The 19,035-nt window shown below is 39.8% G+C and overlaps 1 protein-coding gene across 5 annotated transcripts in view; it reads right to left on the bottom strand.

Annotated features, from left to right (window-relative positions):
- Nucleotides 1-19,035, bottom strand: part of LOC112932177 (serine/threonine-protein phosphatase 4 regulatory subunit 1-like) — an 84,034-nt gene that overhangs the window by 34,704 nt on the left and 30,295 nt on the right. For all 5 annotated transcript variants that reach the window (XR_011996848.1, XR_011996849.1, XM_072735522.1 and 2 more), the window contains 2 exons: nt 7,580-7,686; nt 6,147-6,289 (listed from right to left, as the gene is read on the bottom strand). Coding sequence is in view for 3 of the 5 variants with exons in the window: in XM_072735522.1 (XP_072591623.1) it covers nt 6,147-6,289; nt 7,580-7,686 (250 nt within the window). In the remaining 2 variants the exon portion in view is untranslated. The remainder of the gene's footprint in view (nt 1-6,146; nt 6,290-7,579; nt 7,687-19,035) is intronic.

Raw genomic sequence — 19,035 nt, 5'->3', positions numbered from 1 at the left:
GTGGCAGGACACTTGGGTCACCCACAGGAAACCCTGCAGTGGTCTCCAGGCAGTGCCCCATCTGCATCCTGTAGTCACTAACTGGGCCTTCTGGGGCCAGGGGCTGAGTGCTCTCTGAGCCGCGGCTTCTTGTCTATAGAAGTTCACAAGGACAGTACCTGCCTCTCAGGGCAGCTGTGGGGTGACACGACCTAAACACATGAAGGCTCAGAACAGTGTGTGGGGTCCGGTCTCCCCAAAACGAATACCACTTTCCTGTTACTGAACTCCTGTAACTAGTCGCCAAGAGAGGGATGTAAGTGGTAAGACGATCTCAGTGCACATCAATCTACCGATGAGCTCCAGGAGGAACAGAGAACACGTCCTGGTCACTTTTGCATCCTGTCATTGGGGAGAGCAACATTAAATATCTAAGAGGCAGCCGAAAAACGTATCTTCAAAAACCCAAAAGTCGTTAATGGTGACAAATGGTGCAAAAAAATCAAGTAAAAGCCAAAAAAGAAGTCACTGGATAGATAAATAAATTGTGGCAAGAATATAAATGCAATACCATCACACGGTTAAAATGAATGACCACGAGCTCTTAGGATCAATATGGAGAGATCTTAAAAACAGACGGATAAAAGCAAGTGGCAGAATGGAAAGCACAGTCTGATGCCATTTATATAAGGTTTTAAAGCACCTAAAACAGGATGCTCTCTTATTCACGGCCACTTACACAAGTGGTAGGACCATAAAACTCTGGATGGGAAGGACACCCTGGGCTGAGGGTAGTGGTTTCCTACAAAAGGGGAAGGAGAGAAGAGATGGCAAGGGGAGGGCACAGCAGAGCCTTAACCATATCTATAACCTGTATATTAAAAAAATTAAACAGGTCTAAAGCAAAATTACAAAAGTTAAACATTTGCTGAGTGAGTGTAGTAGGTATATGGTATTTATTACACAGTCCTCTCGTGTGATTAAAATATTTCGTGGATTTTAAAAAAACAAATTTTTGAAGACACAAAGAGACCAGATTTCATAGTGAGATGAGTTAAGTCTGTGGCAAGACACCTCTCAGCTGGCTCTTGGGCCATTGGCTGCAGGGTGGTGACCCTGCCTGGCTGGGAGCCCATGCAGGGTAGAGGCTATACAGACTCCTTTCAAGAAGCTTGGCAGTGGAGAAGGGAGTGGTGGTACACTCAGGGTAACGGCCAGAGCGCAGAGGGTTGAGGAGATGTAGGCATATGAAAATCCAAAGAGAATAGCCAATGAGAGAAACTGGAAAAATAAGCCAGCTATGAGACAAGAAGATGGGAACAGAGAGATAACCCCCTTCCCCCTGTGACAGAAGGCAAGTAGCTCAGGACAGCTGAAGAAATATGGCCATACCAGCAAGAGGAGAGTTGACAGCTGACTCAGTGCCACAGTTCTACTACAACTCTACCAGGTACCAGGCCCTGTGCTAGGCCCCAGGGATGAATCAAGTCAGACACAATTCCTACAGCCAGTGCTCAGAGTCTAAAATGGGAGAGAAAATACTCATCATAACATCCAGAAGAGCCCGGGCAATCCCAACACATAACACCATGTGCACCTCAGGAAACCAGGCCTGGCATCCTGGGCTCCCTCTCCAGCTCAGCCGCATCCTGCACACACACAATCACATTTCTTTGCACCCCGGCTCCCGCACCTCTAAAACAGAGGAAGTAATGAGCATGCCCACATGTCACAGGGTGGTTAGGAAGAGGAAACAAGATAATCCTTGCTAATCCTGGAGCATGGTACATCACACAGAGAGCTCAAGCTGTTAGCAGTACCGGCAACCATAGTAATGATACTGCTATCATGCCTGATTTTGTGATTTCATACCTCCCATGAGTCACTGCAAAGTGCAATGGCCCTGAAGAGTGCCTGGTGAGAAGAGGGAGGCCTGAGCCGCAAATGCTTGGCAGGACCTCACAGACCCACTCCCACAGGCAAAAGAATCTGATTCTTGGTGGAATTCAGAATCCTACCTCCTCAGGGACCCTGTGGTCCCCCCATAGCGGGGGATGTCTGCAAGGGCTGGCCTCAGTTAAAGTGAGGCAGAGATGGAGAGGAGGGACATCTGGAAGGAGCAAGGCTGCCAGCATGGGTAAAACAGAAGAGAGGCACAGGTGCAGTGGCATCATGGCGGGACAGAGATGGGTGGCCCACGAAGGAGTTGGCTGTGCCTGAAGGCATTATAGAGTCTGAAGGAAAAAGTTTCAGGAAGATCTGACACTGCCACATTTCTGTGTTTAAAGGTGACAGGAACGGAGAAGAGGGGGTGTACCCAAGAGTTATATGTTTATTATGGAAATGAAGGAGGCATGGTAAGGTCTAACTGGGCATGAGGGGGAGGAGGGAGGATTTGGATGGCCCCAGGCTGTGGCTCCAGGAAACTGAAGGAAGTATGTGGTGGGTCCACCCATTGAGAGAGCAGATGAAGACCAAAGGCCTCTATTTTCTGGGTGAAGTAAAAGGCAAGGTCACTCGTCTGGTGTACAGCATGGCAAGGTGGAGAGGTTTGATGACAGTGGCAAAGGTCTGAAAGAGCTGCCTTGGATAATGTCAGGCCAGCTGAGGAGGGACAAGTGGAAGGGTCAGCAGGCAGTACTGTGAGTCTGGCTGCGATCAGAATCTAGAAATCTACGATGGCACTAATCAAGACGTGGGAGTCTGTGGGTTGCGGATGGGTGGGCAGGCAGAGCCAGAGAGGTAGAGGCACTGTCAAAAAGACAAAAATGGGGGGTGTGGATGGGGAGGCCAGAAAGAGGAGGATGGGGGATGGAGATGGGAGCCATAGACCTCCAGGACCAGAAGGCTCAGGGTGGCAGCAGAGCAGGGAGGGACAGGCAAGGAGCTGGGGTCGAATCACAGTTCCAGCCTCTCCCCTTCTGGAACCAAAGAGATGGCAATGATATATGACAAAGGTCAAAGAAATGTCAAGTTCTTTGACCCAGTACAATCTCATCTTCAAGAATATATCCAAAAGAAAAGAACAGTGAATGGAAGAATAAAACTGCATCCTTTATAGTGCTCACTGCATCCACTGCACCAAAAGCCTGAAAGAAAGCTAAGCATTCAACAAAAGTAAAAATACGAAGATTATGAAGATGTACAATGTCTACTACACGCCGGTGAGCTTTCTGGGGCAGGAAATCTGTCCTACTCATGTCTTTATCCCCAGCACAAAGCAACACGCTTGGCTCATAACAGGCACTCAGAAGCCATCGGAATAAATGAATGAATGGGAGAGACCGCATCACATTATGATTAGACACATGTGGGAAAAAATGGAAGCACCTGAAGAAGAAAATGCAAAGATAATCACAATACTGACATCAGGAGAGTGGAAATAGGAGGACTTTCTTCCTTATTTAAACACCACATTTAATCGTGTCATAGTATAACAGAGTATTTGCTCTTTAAAAATGCTTAGATTAAGGGAAAAATACAAGCTGAAACTAGAACTTCTTGAAAATAACAATAATGAAAACGTGGCATATCATTAAAAATTATAAATACAAGGGAGCCTGGGGGGTTCAGTTAAGCATCCAACTCAATTTTGGCTGAGGTAATGATCTCAGAGTCATGAGATCGAGCCCCATGTCCAGCTTTGTGCTGGGCGTGGAGCCCTGCTTGGGATTTTCTCTTTCTCCCTCTCCCTGCTTCATGACCCCCCAAAATTATAAATACATTTTGCCTTTGTGCAAATCCACTTCCACAATAACTCACAGAAATAGAAAGCCTACAAAGCTACTTACGACTTTTTTTTTAAGATTTTATTTATTTATTCATGAGATACACAGAGAGAGAGGCAGAGACATAGGCAGAGGGAGAAGCAGGCTCCCTGCGGGGATCCTGATGCAGGACTCAATCCCCGGACCCAGGATCGCGACCTGAGCCAAAGGCAGACGTTTAACCACTAAGCCACTCACACATCCCTTGCTGCAATAATTTTAAAGTGACAAAATAACCCAAATGTCTGTCAATAAGCTATGCCCAGTGGAGTATGATGCTGCTGGAAAAAGGGAAGAGAAAGCTTGGCCTAGACTGCTATGGATTGATCTGCAGAATACGCTGGACAGTGGGGAAAAAAAGCAAGGGACAGAGCATCATAAACAGTATGCCACTTTATATCTGAGAAAGTAATGAGGTACAGAACACAAGGACATATGCATAAGTGCTTAAAGTTAATAGTATTTTTTAAAGCTAAGAATAAATGAAAACCTAGAAAAAATGGCTATGTACAGGGGAGGGAGGGAACAGATGGGGGAGGTAGGGATGGAAGTCAGATTTTTCTTTTTTTTTTTTCTTTAAAGATTGTATTTATTTATTTTAGAGAGGGAGGAGGGGCAGGGGGGAGAGAGAGGGAGAAAGAACCTCAAGCAGACTCTGCACTGAGCGTGGAGCCCAACATGGAGGCTTGATCTCATGACCTTGAGATCATGACCTGAGCTGAAACCAAGAGTTGGACACCGACTGAGCCATCTGGGCATCCCAGAAGTCAGATTTTTGTGAATGTATTTTGTCTTATAGTTTTGACTTGAATTATGTAAAAACATTTTAAATAATTAGAAGTCTAAATTAAATCAAATGTAAAAGCTAAGGCAATTCCTAAAAAAAAAATAAATGAGCCTAACTGTGGATTAAGTTGGGAGTTCAGGCACAAAGAGAAAGATTAATACAAATGAGTTTGAAACACAGTCTCACTAATATTAACGTTAATATGACTGTGCATCTCCAGTAGGAGACAGCCCCAAAACAAAAAGAACAGCAAAGAAATCTCAAACTATATTCAGTTATCCTACCACAGTTAGTAATCATACTGTTAGCAATCATACCAGTATTTTTATTTTGGACACACAAACACATTAATGCCACGAAGAAGCAAGATTTATATACTGTGTAGAAAAAAAAATTATGAATAGGCAGCCCGGTGGCTCAGCAGTTTAGCGTCGCCTTTAGCCCAGGGCCTGATCATGGAGCCCGAGGATCGAGTCCACATCGGGCTCCCTGCATGGAGCCTGCTTCTCTTTCTGCCTGTTTCTCTGTCTCTCTCTCTCTCTGTGTCTCTCATGAATAAATAAAATCTTTTTTAAAAAAAAGTTATGAATATAAAATCAAGTAAGTAAAAGCCCTATAATCCTAAGTTCGATTTTGGAAATATCAATACAAACTTATGGCAAAGAATTTTGTAAAGAACAGATAAGACTGACAAAACCCAAATCCAGTGGTTACACGGCTTTTCTGCTTCCCAATCTGATGCAGCAGGAAAACATAGCAGCACCTAAAAAGGATTCCCGTTACACTGCACAAAACTCTGAATCTGACCAAGCCTCTAGACTTAACCTGCCGCTTAGAGGAAGTACTGGGAATAGAGGAACATTTTAAACCACACTATGGGGATGTGATCAGCTAGATCCCAAAGGTGGGGAGTCCTACAGGCTACTGACCTAGTTTCCTAGACCAGTGGAGTAAAGGGGAGGATGAACAATTATAAATTAAAAGAGATTTAAAAGGCACATCAACCAAATGCACTGTGTGGACCTCATGTGAATTCTGATTTAAAGAGACTGCCCACAAAAAAAAACAAGAAAACAAAAACAGATTTCTGAGAAAATTGGAGAAATTTGAACAATGACTAAAGATTAAAATGATACTAAGAATTTATTGATAATTTTTATACAGTGGGATTGCTATTATGTTTCTTTTTAAAAGTGTCTGTATTTCTCAGAGGGTAATAATAATACTAAGGCATTTACGGTTAAAATGATATGGTATCTGGGAAATGCTTTTATCTGGGTTGGATTATCTCAAGATAAATGAAAACAGACTGGTCAAATGTTAATGATGGTCGAAGCTGGCTGAAGAGTACATGGACATTCATTTTAATATTCTCTCTACTGCTGTGTGTTTGAAAATTTCCATAATAAAAAGTTTTAAAAAAAGAAATATCTCATGATAATAAGAATGAGTGCTGTCTATCTGCCTTCGTGACTGGAGGAACTGCGCACAAACAGATCTTTTGTTCTTGACTCGCTTAACTCTGAGAAGCTGTTCTCAGAATTATGAATATCAGCTAAAATAAGACTAAGGAGAATTTGCTGCACAGATCTTAAGGTCACAGTTTTTCACACCTGGTTGTTTGGATCCGTGAGGTACCTCACCACAATCGGTGTGAGATATTCAGAAAGCACCACTGGAAAATTTGATCTGTTTTCTTGTAAAAAAACAGCAATAGGAGGAATCTGTTCCATCAGTTCATTCCGCACTGTGGGCTCTGCAGCAATAAAAAATCAGAAAAGAATTATATAAGAATAAGCCAAGCATCTTATAGAGTGTATAGTGAGAGTTTCTAGCTTTTCTTACTAAAATACTTCATCAAGGAAATTAGACAAATGCAGTTTAAAAATCATTTCCCATTTAGAGTATTTATGCTACAGACAGGCTTAAAAAGCTAATAAGCTATCCGGCAATATAAAAACATAAAAGGAAGAGAGAATGACAACTCTATTATAACAAGCCATATATAAATCGAGGAGGGAGCAAGAAGTCTGCATGCTGGGCCAGCGTCCAAAAGCCATTACAACTAATGGCATATATGCCAGACCTATGGGTTGTGCTTATTTAAATTCCAGCCAGAATGTATACATTATAAATAATTCTTTCATAAATGCACTCCCCCACAATCCACGCATCCCAATTATTTCTAAGGCAAAGCATTAAACAAAAGAGCGGCTCTAGCTCCAATATACCACATTAAATTTAACACAAATATATAATTGCTTCAGCACTGTAAATGGTGACTCATTTACAAAGAGAATCCATTTAAGGACTCAAAACATCCACTTGGGCCTTTTTAAAAGCATTGTGTCATATTCATATGAATATTTTAAATGAATACAGGAGCTATGTGGAAGGCTTATTTTTCTATTTTCGGTTAAAATGATCAAAATCTAAAGCAAGCATAAGATTCCTGAAACTTTCTGAAGCTGTTCACCAATCATTACAAATGGGGGGTGGGTCGGGGCGGGGGGTGCCAGGCAGCTGTCAGTACTGGTAGCCCCAACACCTGCTCGTCTCACTCCTGTTTCCTGGGGGTGTGGGGTGGAGGGGAGCACAGGAGGGACACCATGTCTCCTGCACCGTGGTATGCTTCCTCCCAGGACAGCAATCATGGAGAGGTAGAAAGAGAAAGGAAAATCAAGATTAGCCTACAAAGATCACAGGTGAGGCAAACTAATGACTGGGCTTGTTCTAATCCAAAAGACTTCTTTTGATTTGATATTTCTTAGCAACCAACAGTCTGGCAAAACTTATGAACTACAAAGGCCTTAACTGCCGGGGCAGCTAGCATTCATGGCCATTAGTCATTCTAATTTTCTAAAAATAAGGATAATTTGATGCCAAATAAGACACCCATTCTTCACGACAAAACCCATTCATGCTTAGACATTGCTTAAAAATGTATTGATTAATACACAGTTTTTCTTTTTAATGCACTATCATTGGTTATACACAATTTCTTGGAAATACACAAAAAATAAAAGTATACAATCCTTGTACAAACCTGCGTCTTCTGACAACCTGACCACGATCTCCATTACCGTTAAGAGGTCCTCCTCATTGTTACTGAAGTCCCGGAGGATATCGAGTAGCCCTCTGGCAATAATCTGACTGTGGGGATGAGAAATGATCCATACGGTTACATGGGCAACTCTGACTGCCGGTGTGCTAATTACAGGCGTTGTGTTAAGAGCAAGTAATAAACCAAGGAATAAAGGAAAGCCCGTGACCTCTGTCCAGAGGGAGGACAGACCATCAAGGAACATCCAAAGATGGTCCGTACAATGTGGGTCACCATCCTTTAGGAACCAGAACCATACATTCCAGTCTGGTGGTCACTGGAGGTTGACTGTTCACTTGGCACTCGACAAAAACCTTTTTGTCCTTTTCTGATTGATTCTTCAGGCATAGATAGACAGAAGAGAGGCCCCATGGCAGTGGGTGGGAATTAAGTGACCAATAAATGCAGAAGGAAAAGATCCAAAGAGTGGCCTCAATCTCGAGTGGCCTTTACCTACTAGGTATCAGCAGAATCCCCCCTGGCTCTCCTCTATCCCATGATGGGACAACTAAAAATGTCTCTAGACATTGCCACAGGTCTACTGGGGGCAAAATCAGCCCTGACTGAGAACCATCTCATTAGAAGATTAAAGGTATAAAGGAACCCTCTGTACTAGCTTTGGAATTCTTCTATAAATCTAAAACTGCTTCAGGCACCTGGATGGCACAGTTGCTTAGGCGTCTGCCTTCAGCTCTGGTCATGATCTCAGGGATGGAGTTCTGCATTGCTTCTGCCTCTGGACCTCCACCCACTTGTACTCTCTCTCTCTCGCTCTCTCTCTCTCAAATAAATAAATAAAATCCTTAAAAAAAATCTAAAACTGCTTCCAATGAAGTTTAAAGGCAAAACAAAACACAAAGACTAAATAAATACATACATACATACATACATACATACAAAGTCACGAAGAGGTATTACTACATCCACTAGAAGAACTAAAGTTATGGGGTGTCTGGGTGACTCAGTAGGTGGAGCATGCGACTCTTGATCTCAGGGTCATGAGTTTGAGCCCCACGTTGGGCATGGAGCCTAATTAAAATAAAACTGAGAAAAAGAAAAAAATAACTAAAATGATAATAATAATAATACCTATGCTGGCAAAGATATGGGACAACAGGAACCCACAGACATTATTGGTTGGAATGCAAAATAGCACCGTAATTTAGAAAACAATTGGCAGTTTCTCAGAAAGCTAAATATACATTCAACCCAGCAATTCTCTCTTAGGTATTTACCCAAATGAAATGAAAACTTATGTTCACACACAGACTTGTACACAAATGTTCATATTAGCATGATTCACAATAGCCATAAAATGTAGAAAAAACATCTCTGCATTCTTCAACTGGGGAACATATACACAAGACACCAACTATCCACACAATGGAGTACAACTTGGCACTCAAAAGGAACCCCAGAGGTAACAACAGGCTGAATTTCAAATGTATTTTACTAAGAAAAAGAAGCCAGAGAGAAAACACAACATACCATATGATTCCATTTACATGAAATTCTAGAAAAAGGAAAACCTTAGCCTTCAGAAACAAACTGATGGTTGTTCCATCCACAGCGAGGAGGGAGCAAGAGACTGAAGCAAAGGGATGAGCAAGTAACAAGGGAATGACAGAAACGTTAAAACATTGACTATGGCCGAGGTTTGCATGACTATGTACATTTATCCAAACTCAGCTCACTGGATGCTTTAGATGGGTGTATTTTACCACGTGAAAAATATGCCTCAGTAAAGCTGTTTTAAACAAAGACATTAACAAGGAGAAAAATCAGTGCGATCAGCAGTAGCTTACTTGTGGCCTGGAGGCCTCGGGGCACAGAAGAGGGACAGGCACTCCTGAAAGGCTTCTTGGAACAAATGGAAAGGAGCCCCTGCCTGCCTCTGCCTGTTCCTCTGAGCCCCTGACAACCCAAGGACAACACGCATCAGGATTAGCTGAAGTCAAAAACCCATGTTGACTTGCTGGAAAAGACTAGAAATGTGAATTCAAAGAGGTAGTCTTTTGGCCCAGCACACTACAGGAAGAAATCCATCAACTCAAGCCTGTCCACGGAGAGACTTATACCACCCCTGGGATGAAAGGTCGAGATCTGGCAGCCAGGAGGTTTGGGAAAGTCGAAAACAGACACTATAAAGTCCCTGATTACATTTCACTGGACCACATTCAGGCTGGCCTCCCCTGGGAAATCAAGCAACTAAGATCCCCAATCTGCTTCTAGGGCCATAGAATGGATAGACAGATCTGCATCCAGCCCCAAGTGGTCACAAGGGACCTGCCCTCTTAAGGAAAGTGAGGAGAGGGGTAAGAGAGGGCCCCTGAAGCAGGGAGGGATGAATCCACCACAGTGAATACAGAATGGGAGAGAGCTAAAGACTCAAACAAATCTATGCTTTGGCACCAACACTCTGGAAAACCTGGCTGCTTTATGGAATGACCTGAAGAGGTCACAGGGGAGAAGCAGAGTCCAGAAGCATCAGCCTCAATACTTCTCCGTGTCAACTATGCTAATGAGAAGAAGAGAGAACTGCTGTGCATGACTGAGAAAAGTGTTAGAAAGGTTAAATGAGCTCATGCACAGGAAGCTCACAGCCTGGTCCTTGGCCCATGGTAAGCCCCATAGCGTGACAGCCATCAGTACTACAATATAAGCAAAGAACTGCAATTAAATGTCTACTGAGGAGGGAAGTTTAAATAAATGATGTTATACCTATATAACAGCGTTCTATATGGAAGCACTTGTAAAGGTACCTATAGATATGCACTCACTTAGAAAGATGCCCATGAAAATTCACGTAAATGAGAAAACGAGGTGAAGCATTTTATATGCAGTGTGAGCCTATTTCTTAATATGAATTGTATTTATGTACATATGTGCAATACATATACTCATATATACATACACTCATTTAGGGAAAAGTCTGAAAGCATATACTACCCTAGACTGTAATAGGGGAAGAAGGGAAACTCTCATTATTTTAACTTCTGTAATTACTAAATGTTTCAAGTACGTGTCATTTTTGTGAATTTTTTAAAGTATGAGGAGGATGGTTCAATTTTACATGGCAATGTTTCCTGGAAATCTTACCATGGAAATGACCCCTTATGTCTTTGTCCCTTCCTTCCCTCACCCATCTCATGCAGTCACTATCATGAATTTGGCCCAAAAGATGAGCCAGTTCCAGAGCCTACCCTGAAGGGCACAGTTTAGACCCAGATGCAGGCAAGAAAACTGAAGATGATGGCCAGTGACAAGAGCCTTAAGAAAGAGAAGAATGTAGAGGAGCTGAGTGTGATGACGAGCAAGAAGCAGGCAGAAGGATATCAGACACAGATACGGGAACATTCAGACAAGGGCTTTAAAATAAGTGTGATTAATATGCTGAAGGTCTTTTGGAGGGGTTGGGCATGCTTGGGCAGTTAAGGAATACAGGAACGCTCTGTACTTTCTGCTCAATTTTTCTTGAAATCCAAAATCGCTCTCAAAATTAAAGTTTATTAATTAAATTTAAAAAATGAAAGTGAAATAAAGACTGTTTCAGACAAAAGTGGTGAGAATTCACTGATAGTAGTCTTGTGCTATCAAGAATTGTTAAAGGAAAAAAAAAAAAAAGAATTGTTAAAGGAAGTCCTCAAAGCAAAAAGGATGCTGGGTGAAAATGGGCATTTTGCAAAAAGAAATAAAAAGCACAAAAAAGGTATAAATGATGGTAAATATACAAAATATTTTTGTCGGGGATCCGTGGGTGGCTCAGCGGTTTGGCGCCTGCCTTTGGCCCAGGGCGCAATACTGGAGTCCTGGGATTGAGTCCTACGTCGGGCTCCCAGCATGGAGCCTGCTTCTACCTCCTCCTGTGTCTCTGCCTCTTTCTCTCTCTCATTCTATGTCTATCATGAATAAATAAATAAATAAATAAATAAATCTTTTAAAAATATATGTGTATTTTTTTTGCCATTTTAATCACTTTAAAAGTTGCAAATCTTCAGGAAATAAAGTAACAAGGTATCGTGGGATGTATAACGTGTGGAAGCAAAATGCAGAAAAACAACAGCACAAAGACAGGGAGGCGGCCACAGAAGCCCTCTGAAGTGTGTTCTGTACTCCTGGCACGTTCTCACACTGTACCTTGCACTGTATGCAGAGTGGTAGCATTTTATTTCAACATATATTGTAATAAGTTAGAGGAATATATTATAATCCCTAGAATAACCAATAACAATTTTTTAAAAGAGGCATAACTAATAAGCCATAGCGAGGATACAGTGGAATCAAAAAAGAAAAAGTCCATAGGACAAAAAAAAAAGTGATTCTCTTATTTCAAATAATGAAATAATGAATAATATGAATAATAATGAAATTAATATAGCAAGAAGAGTTGAGTCAATAGAAAACAAATGGCAAGATGGCATATGTAAACCAAACCATATCAATAATCACTTCAAATGTACATGATCTAAGGGCACCTAGGTGGCTCAGTGGCTGAGCATCTGCCCTTGTCTCGGGTTGTGATCCCAGGGTCCTGGGAACAAGTCCTGCATTAGGCTCCCCGCAGGAAGCCTGCTTCTCCCTCTTCCTATGTCTCTGCCTCTTTTTGTGTGTCTCATGAATAAATAACATATTTAAAAAATATATATATATATATATACAATATACATGATCTAAATGTTGAAATTAAAAGAAGCGGTTGGGGATCCCTGGGTGGCGCAGCGGTTTGGCGCCTGCCTTTGGCCCAGGGCGCAATCCTGGAGACCCGGGATCGAATCCCACATCGGGCTCCCGGTGCATGGAGCCTGCTTCTCCCTCTACCTGTGTCTCTGCCTCTCTCTCTCTCTCTCTCTCTCTGTATGACTATCATAAATAAATTAAAAAAAATTTTTTTTAAATAAATAAATAAATAAAAGAAGCGGTTGTAAAAAAGCAAGACCCAACTCTATGTCTTTTATAATAACCACACTTTAAACACCAGACATGGATAGGTTAAAAATAAAAGTATAGACAGAAATATAACATACAGATAGAAATCAAAAGAAAGTTAAGTATATATATTAAATTCAGACAGTAAGCTTCAGAGAAAGGAATAGTACTAGGGACAAAGGATACTACACAAACACAGACAGATCAACTTATTCGAGAAAACAGAACACTACTAAATGTGTATGTACCCAAGAAGAGAGCTTCAAAATACACAAACTGTTAGATTTGAAAAATAGAAAAATCCAAAATTGTGAGATTCCAACATTCTTCTCTCAGTAACAGACAGAGCAAGTAGATAGAAAATAAGAACATAGAAGACCTGAACAATGTTCTCAGCCAATTTGTCCTGACATTTATAAGATACACTATCCAAAAACCCTGGGATGCACATTCCTTTCAAGCGTACACGGAATCTTCACCACCATAAAATAATTCCAAAAAATTTAAAAGACGAGAAATAATACAAAGTATGTTCTCTGACCACAGAAGACTTAAACTCAGAATAAAATAACAGAAAGATTCCTGGAAAAAGCCTCGAATATTTGGAAGTTAAACAACGTACTTCTAAATAACTCATTGGTCAAAGGAGAAATCATTATAGACATTAAAAATACTTTACACTGAAACGTAATAAAAATATTAATACCAGAACGTGAGGATGTGCCTAATATAACACTGAAGTACTTACAGCACTTAACAGCAATCTTACAATTTAAAATGCAAATATTACTTTAAAAAGACCAAAAAAATAGTTAAACATATCTTACAAGAAGAAAAAGAACAGCAACTAAATACCTCCCCAAAAAAGAAAATAATACAAATTAGAGCAGAAATTACTGAACTAGAAAATAAACACACAATAGAGAATATCATAACCAAAACTTGATTCTTCAACAGAACTAATATACTTGATAGTCCTCTGGTAAGAATTATGCAGGGGGAAACAAAAGAAAAGGCACCAATTACCAATAACAGAATGGAAAATGGGGCCATACTACAGATTTCACAGACAATAAAAAGAAAATTGCTATTTCCCAACACATAATGAGATAACAGATCTAAACAATGATTATTTGTGACCACTAAAGTCATGAGAAGAAAGGCTGGTGGGGAATTTTATAATGAAAGAATCTAACACCTGCGCCCACTGCTCAATATGAACATCTCCAAAAGTGGGACACCCAGACATTGTTTCCCAATGTTTTGTAATGAGAAGTATACAAAACAACACATGAAGTATTGTTGTAAAAAAAAAAATTGAAGCAGAATCTAATCAAGTCTCCAAGTGTAATTTTTGGTTTATAGAAAATACAAAGGACAAAAGATTATGTTAAATTATGCCATGAGAATAATGACCACCGAATCCAGAATGTGGAAAATTCTACAAGACTAATGACCCCTTCAACAAACAGATGATGTAGAGAGAAGATGAGAGGGAGAATCAATTAGAGATTAAAAGAGATTTAAGACCAAAAGGAAAAAAAACCTGTAAACAAAAAAAAAAGACTCAAGAGGCCTACCTACCTAATGAAATGTGTGGACCTTATCTGGATCATGATTCGAACAAATCAACCATAAAAAGGCATTTCTGAGGGAAAATTTAACATAGACTGGTCAACTGGAAGGCATTATTGTAAACTGGGTTGAGTGTGATAATGATACTGCAGTTAGATTTAAGTCTCTAGCTGGATAAATGATATGATGCCTTGGATTTCCTTTAAAACACACCAGCAAAAAAAGCACAAAAATTTTACAGAGAAAACGACCAAATGTTATTGGGACGTTAAAGAAAACCTACATAAATATAAAGATATACCATGTTTATGGATTGGAAGTCTAAATATTGTAAAGAGGGCAATACTCTCCAAACTGACCTATTCATTCAGTGCAAACCCAAGCAAAATTCTAATAGGTGTTTTATTAGCATCTGATAAACTGATGTTGTAATTTATATGAAAATGCAAAGGACCAAGAATAATAAATCATATCAAAGAAAAACAAAGTGGCAAGTCTTGCTTAATCAAGTGTCAAGACCCACTAAAATCTACAGTCATCAAGACAGTGTGGTATTGGCCAAGGGGGAGACAAACAGACTACTGAAAGAGACAGTCCAGACAAAGGCTATTAAAGACTGGATTAGAACAGAGCAACGAGGAAAAAATGTACTTTTGATAAGTGGTTCTGTGACAATAGAGAAAATGAGACTGGATCCCTCCTTCATACAATGAACAAAAATTACTTTCAGACGGATCGAAGACCTAAATGTGAAAGGAAAAAAAAAGAGCTTTTAAAGCAATATAAAACAGTATGTTTATGATCTTTTGGTGGAGAAAGACATTTTAAAGAAGCTTCAAAATGCACTAAGGATAAAAGTCAATGTTGATAAATTTACATCAAAATGAACAGCTTCTGGTCACCAAAAGAACACTGTAAAGAGAGCTGAAACAAGCACAGGATGAAGGAAGATGTTTGCCATACATAACTGACCAAGGTTTGAAATCTAGAATATACAAAGAGTTCTTACAAGTCAATAATAAAAAGAGAAACAATCCATCTTCCCTTTACCCACCAAAGAAAGTTTTTTTTTCAAAGAAAGATTTTAAACAGGCACTTCACAAAAAAGAAATACAGATGTCCAGCAAACATATGAAAAGGTGTTCAAATTCAAAAATAAATAAAATGGAAATTAAAATCACAAAATGATGTCATTATATGCTAGCACATGACCAGATTGGCTAATATCTTACAATCTGACGATACCAATCAGCAGATAAAATGTAGGGCAAAAGTGGGAGTGCAACTGATGCAATCACTTGGGAAACTGGCACTACCGCCTAAAGCAGAAGACAAGTATGTCTCATCACACAAGAATTCTTGCCTGGCTATAACCCTGCAGAGATGTGTACTGATATGCACCCATATACATATACTAGATTGTTCATAGTACAATTTTCTTAAGAGTGAGAGAACTTGAACTACTCTAACAGACAAAGCGTCAGTATCTTCAAACAACAGAACACTGCTACAAAATGAACAAACTCAAACCTACATGCAAAGCCACAAAGTATGTCCTATAGGATTTCACATATTTCAAGTTCAACAACAACAAAATTAACTTATTCTATTTGGAAGTAGATATTTAGGTGCTAAGACCAGAAACAAAATTAAGGATGTAATGAACATAAACATCTGAAGGTGATCACCACGAGGCAGGGAGGCAGTGGTGGTCAGGAAGGCAGGGAGGGCATAGGTCCAGAAGACCTCAGTAATGACCATGTGGACATGTGCTTCATAAAAACTCCTTACACTTGACATCCAATTATCTGTATGGGGTATGTTTTATAATAACAGAAGTTTTAAAGAAAGTTGAAAAAAGAGAGTAAAGGAAAAAAGGCATTTATAATCTCAGCAGATATAAAAGAAGCATTATACAAAATTCAGACCTCACTGAGGATTTTTAAAAACTCTGAGTGAATTTATTCTATACAATAAATCAGCTGTACTCTTAAAAACTGTCAAAAGTATCATGAGAGGCAAAGAAAGGCTGAGAAACTGTCAGACATTAAATGAGCCTACAGAAACATGACAACGATCAAATGTAGTCCATGATGCTGGGTTGGATTCTAGATCTAAAAACAAACCAAATAGACAAAAACCTTGAATTAAAGGATGCTCTTAGGGCCACTGGACAATTTGATTAAAACCTAGATATTAGGGCAGCCTGCGTAGCTCAGCGGTTTAGCACCACCTTCAGCCTAGGACGTGATCCTGGAGACCCAGGATCGAGTCCCATGTCAGGCTCCCTGAATGGAGCCTACTTCTCCCTCTGCCTATGTCTCTGCCTCTCTCCCTCTCTGTGTGTGTGTGTCTCTCATGAATAAATAAAATCCTTAAAAAAACAAAAAAACAAAAAACCTAGATATTAGAGGGGCACCTGGGCAGCTCAGTCGGTTAAGCATCTGACTCTTGGTTTCAGCTCAGTCATGATCTCAGGGTCCTGGGATGAAGCCCTGTGTTGAGCTCTGTGCTCAGTGCAGGGTCTGTTTGGAATTCTCTTCCTCTCCCTCTGTCCCTCCCCCTGCTTATGTGCTTGCTCTCTCAAATGCAATAACTAAATAAAATCTTTTTAAAAATCTAGATATTTGATAACAGTATTATATCAAAATTAAGTTTCCTGACTCCAATCACTGCATGTGATTCTATAAGTAAACGGCAAATGCCCTTGTTAGAAATATGCGACAGCAGTCACCACAGAGAGAGCAACTCGATGGCTACAATTAACCTCCAATGGCTCAGAAAACAATGTGAAAATAAAGAGAGTGAATGTTAACTCGAATATGGTAAAATGTTCACAGCTGATGAATCTGAGTAGAAAATAGACAGGAATTCCTTCTACTATTCCTGAAACTTTTAAGTGTGAAGTTATTTTTAAAAGTTTAAAAACAGGGATACCTGGCTGGCTCAGCGGTTGAGTATCTGTCTTCAGATCTGGGTGTGATCCAGGGGTCCAAGGATTGAGTCCCACATTGGACTCCCTGCAAGGAATCTGCTTCTCCCTCTGTCTATCTCTCTGCCTCTCTCTGTGTGTCTCTCATGAATAAATATATTTTTTTTTAAGTTTAAAAACAAACTCTTTTATTTTTTATACTGACTGGCTTAGTTGGTAGAGCATGAGACTCTGGATCTTGGGAGTTGTGAGTTTGAGCCCCACAATAGGCACAGAGATTACTTAAATTTTTTTTTTTTAAATTTTCTAAATTAAGGACATCTGGGTAGCTCAGTCGGTTAAGCATGGACCTTCAGCTCAGGTCATGATTTTGAGGTTCTGGGATCAAGCCCTGCATCAGGCTGCTTGTATCCCTATCCCTTCCCTCATCCATGCTCTCTCTCTCTCTCTCAAATAAATAAATGAAATAATTTTAATTTCTTTTTAATTTTAAATTTAAAAAAATTAATTTCAAAAAGTGTAAAAATAATCTCAACAAATTATAAATATACATTTTCCTAAACTGACAAGATATAGCTATTAAAAACATAAACCAAGAGAGGAAAGGGAGAAATCAAACTATCATATTTCACACACAACATTGTACAGTATGCAGAAAACCCAAAGAACCCTCAGGGAAGTTATTAAAATTAATAAGTGAACTTAGCATAGTCAATGGAAACAAAATCAAAATATAAAAATCAATTCTATTTTCATATTATCAGCAGCAATTAGAATTTAAATTTTAAGAAATGATACCATTTACATTCACATAGAGACCAAATACCTAGAACTAAACTGAAAAAGGTACAGAAGATCTCTACAAGAGAAAACACACACACACACACAAACAAAAATTGAAGTTTTTTTTTTAAATGGGAAGATTAGAAAACTAAATATTGTAAAGGTGTCAATTCTTCACAGATTAATTTATAGATGCAATCCAGTTCCAATGAAACCCCCAGCAGGTTTTTTCTCCTGGAAATTGATGAACTGGTGCTAAAATGCATTTGGAAATGCAGAGTCAAGAACAGCCAAGACAACCGTGAAGAAGAACAAAGCGGGAGGAGTTACTCTACCAAGATTTTGATGATAAAGTTACAGTAACAAAGACAATGTGGTCCCAGCAGAAGGACAAACAGACCAAGGAAGCAGACTAGGAAGTTCAGATATAGACACTCGATTTAAGAGAAAGGTAGTAAAGCAGGGCATAAATAAAACGTAGTATTTTCAATAAACGGCACTAGATCAAGTGCATACCACGTAGAAGGCAATGAAACTTGACTCCTACTTCACATAATACAAAAAGAAAGCAATTCTAGGGAGACTGTAGATCCAAATATGAAAGGTAAAACAATAAAACTTTAAGAATATAAGGAAATTTCTTTTCTTTTTCTTTTTATAAAGTAGGATCCAAGCCCAGCATGGAACCCAATGCTGGGCTTGAACTCAGGACCCTGAGATCAAGACCTGAGCTGAGATCACGAGTCGGATGCTTAACCGACTGGAACCCCTAGACCCCCTATAACGAAATATCTTGATGGCCTTAGGGGAGGAGAACGTTCCTTATACATGAAAAGAAAGCACTAAGTATCAAAGAAAAAGTTGAGAAATCGTGAACTACATTTAAATTAAGAACTGCTCATCAAAAGACATCATTCAGAGTACCATCATTTCCCTATCTGTAAAATTGGGATAATAATTGGACTCACTCAGCAGCAATTGCTGTGAGCCTTCTGCAATTTAATAGATATAGACATTAAGTAGATATGTAATAGAGACTCAGCGAGCATCATCCAGTCTTCCCAGAACAGTGCACTTAAGATGTGTGAGAAGGCTGCAGGTAGAGAAGTCCAGAGGACTGTTCAGAATGAGAAACACACTAGGTCATGTGAGGGGGAAGGAAAGGGTGTGTGTCACAGGCAAG

The sequence above is a fragment of the Vulpes vulpes genome, chromosome 14 (assembly GCF_048418805.1).
Source record: "Vulpes vulpes isolate BD-2025 chromosome 14, VulVul3, whole genome shotgun sequence".
NCBI classification, from domain to species: Eukaryota; Metazoa; Chordata; class Mammalia; order Carnivora; family Canidae; genus Vulpes; species Vulpes vulpes.
Note: the sequence above shows the minus strand (reverse complement) of the source record. Positions and strands in the feature narration are given on the sequence as shown.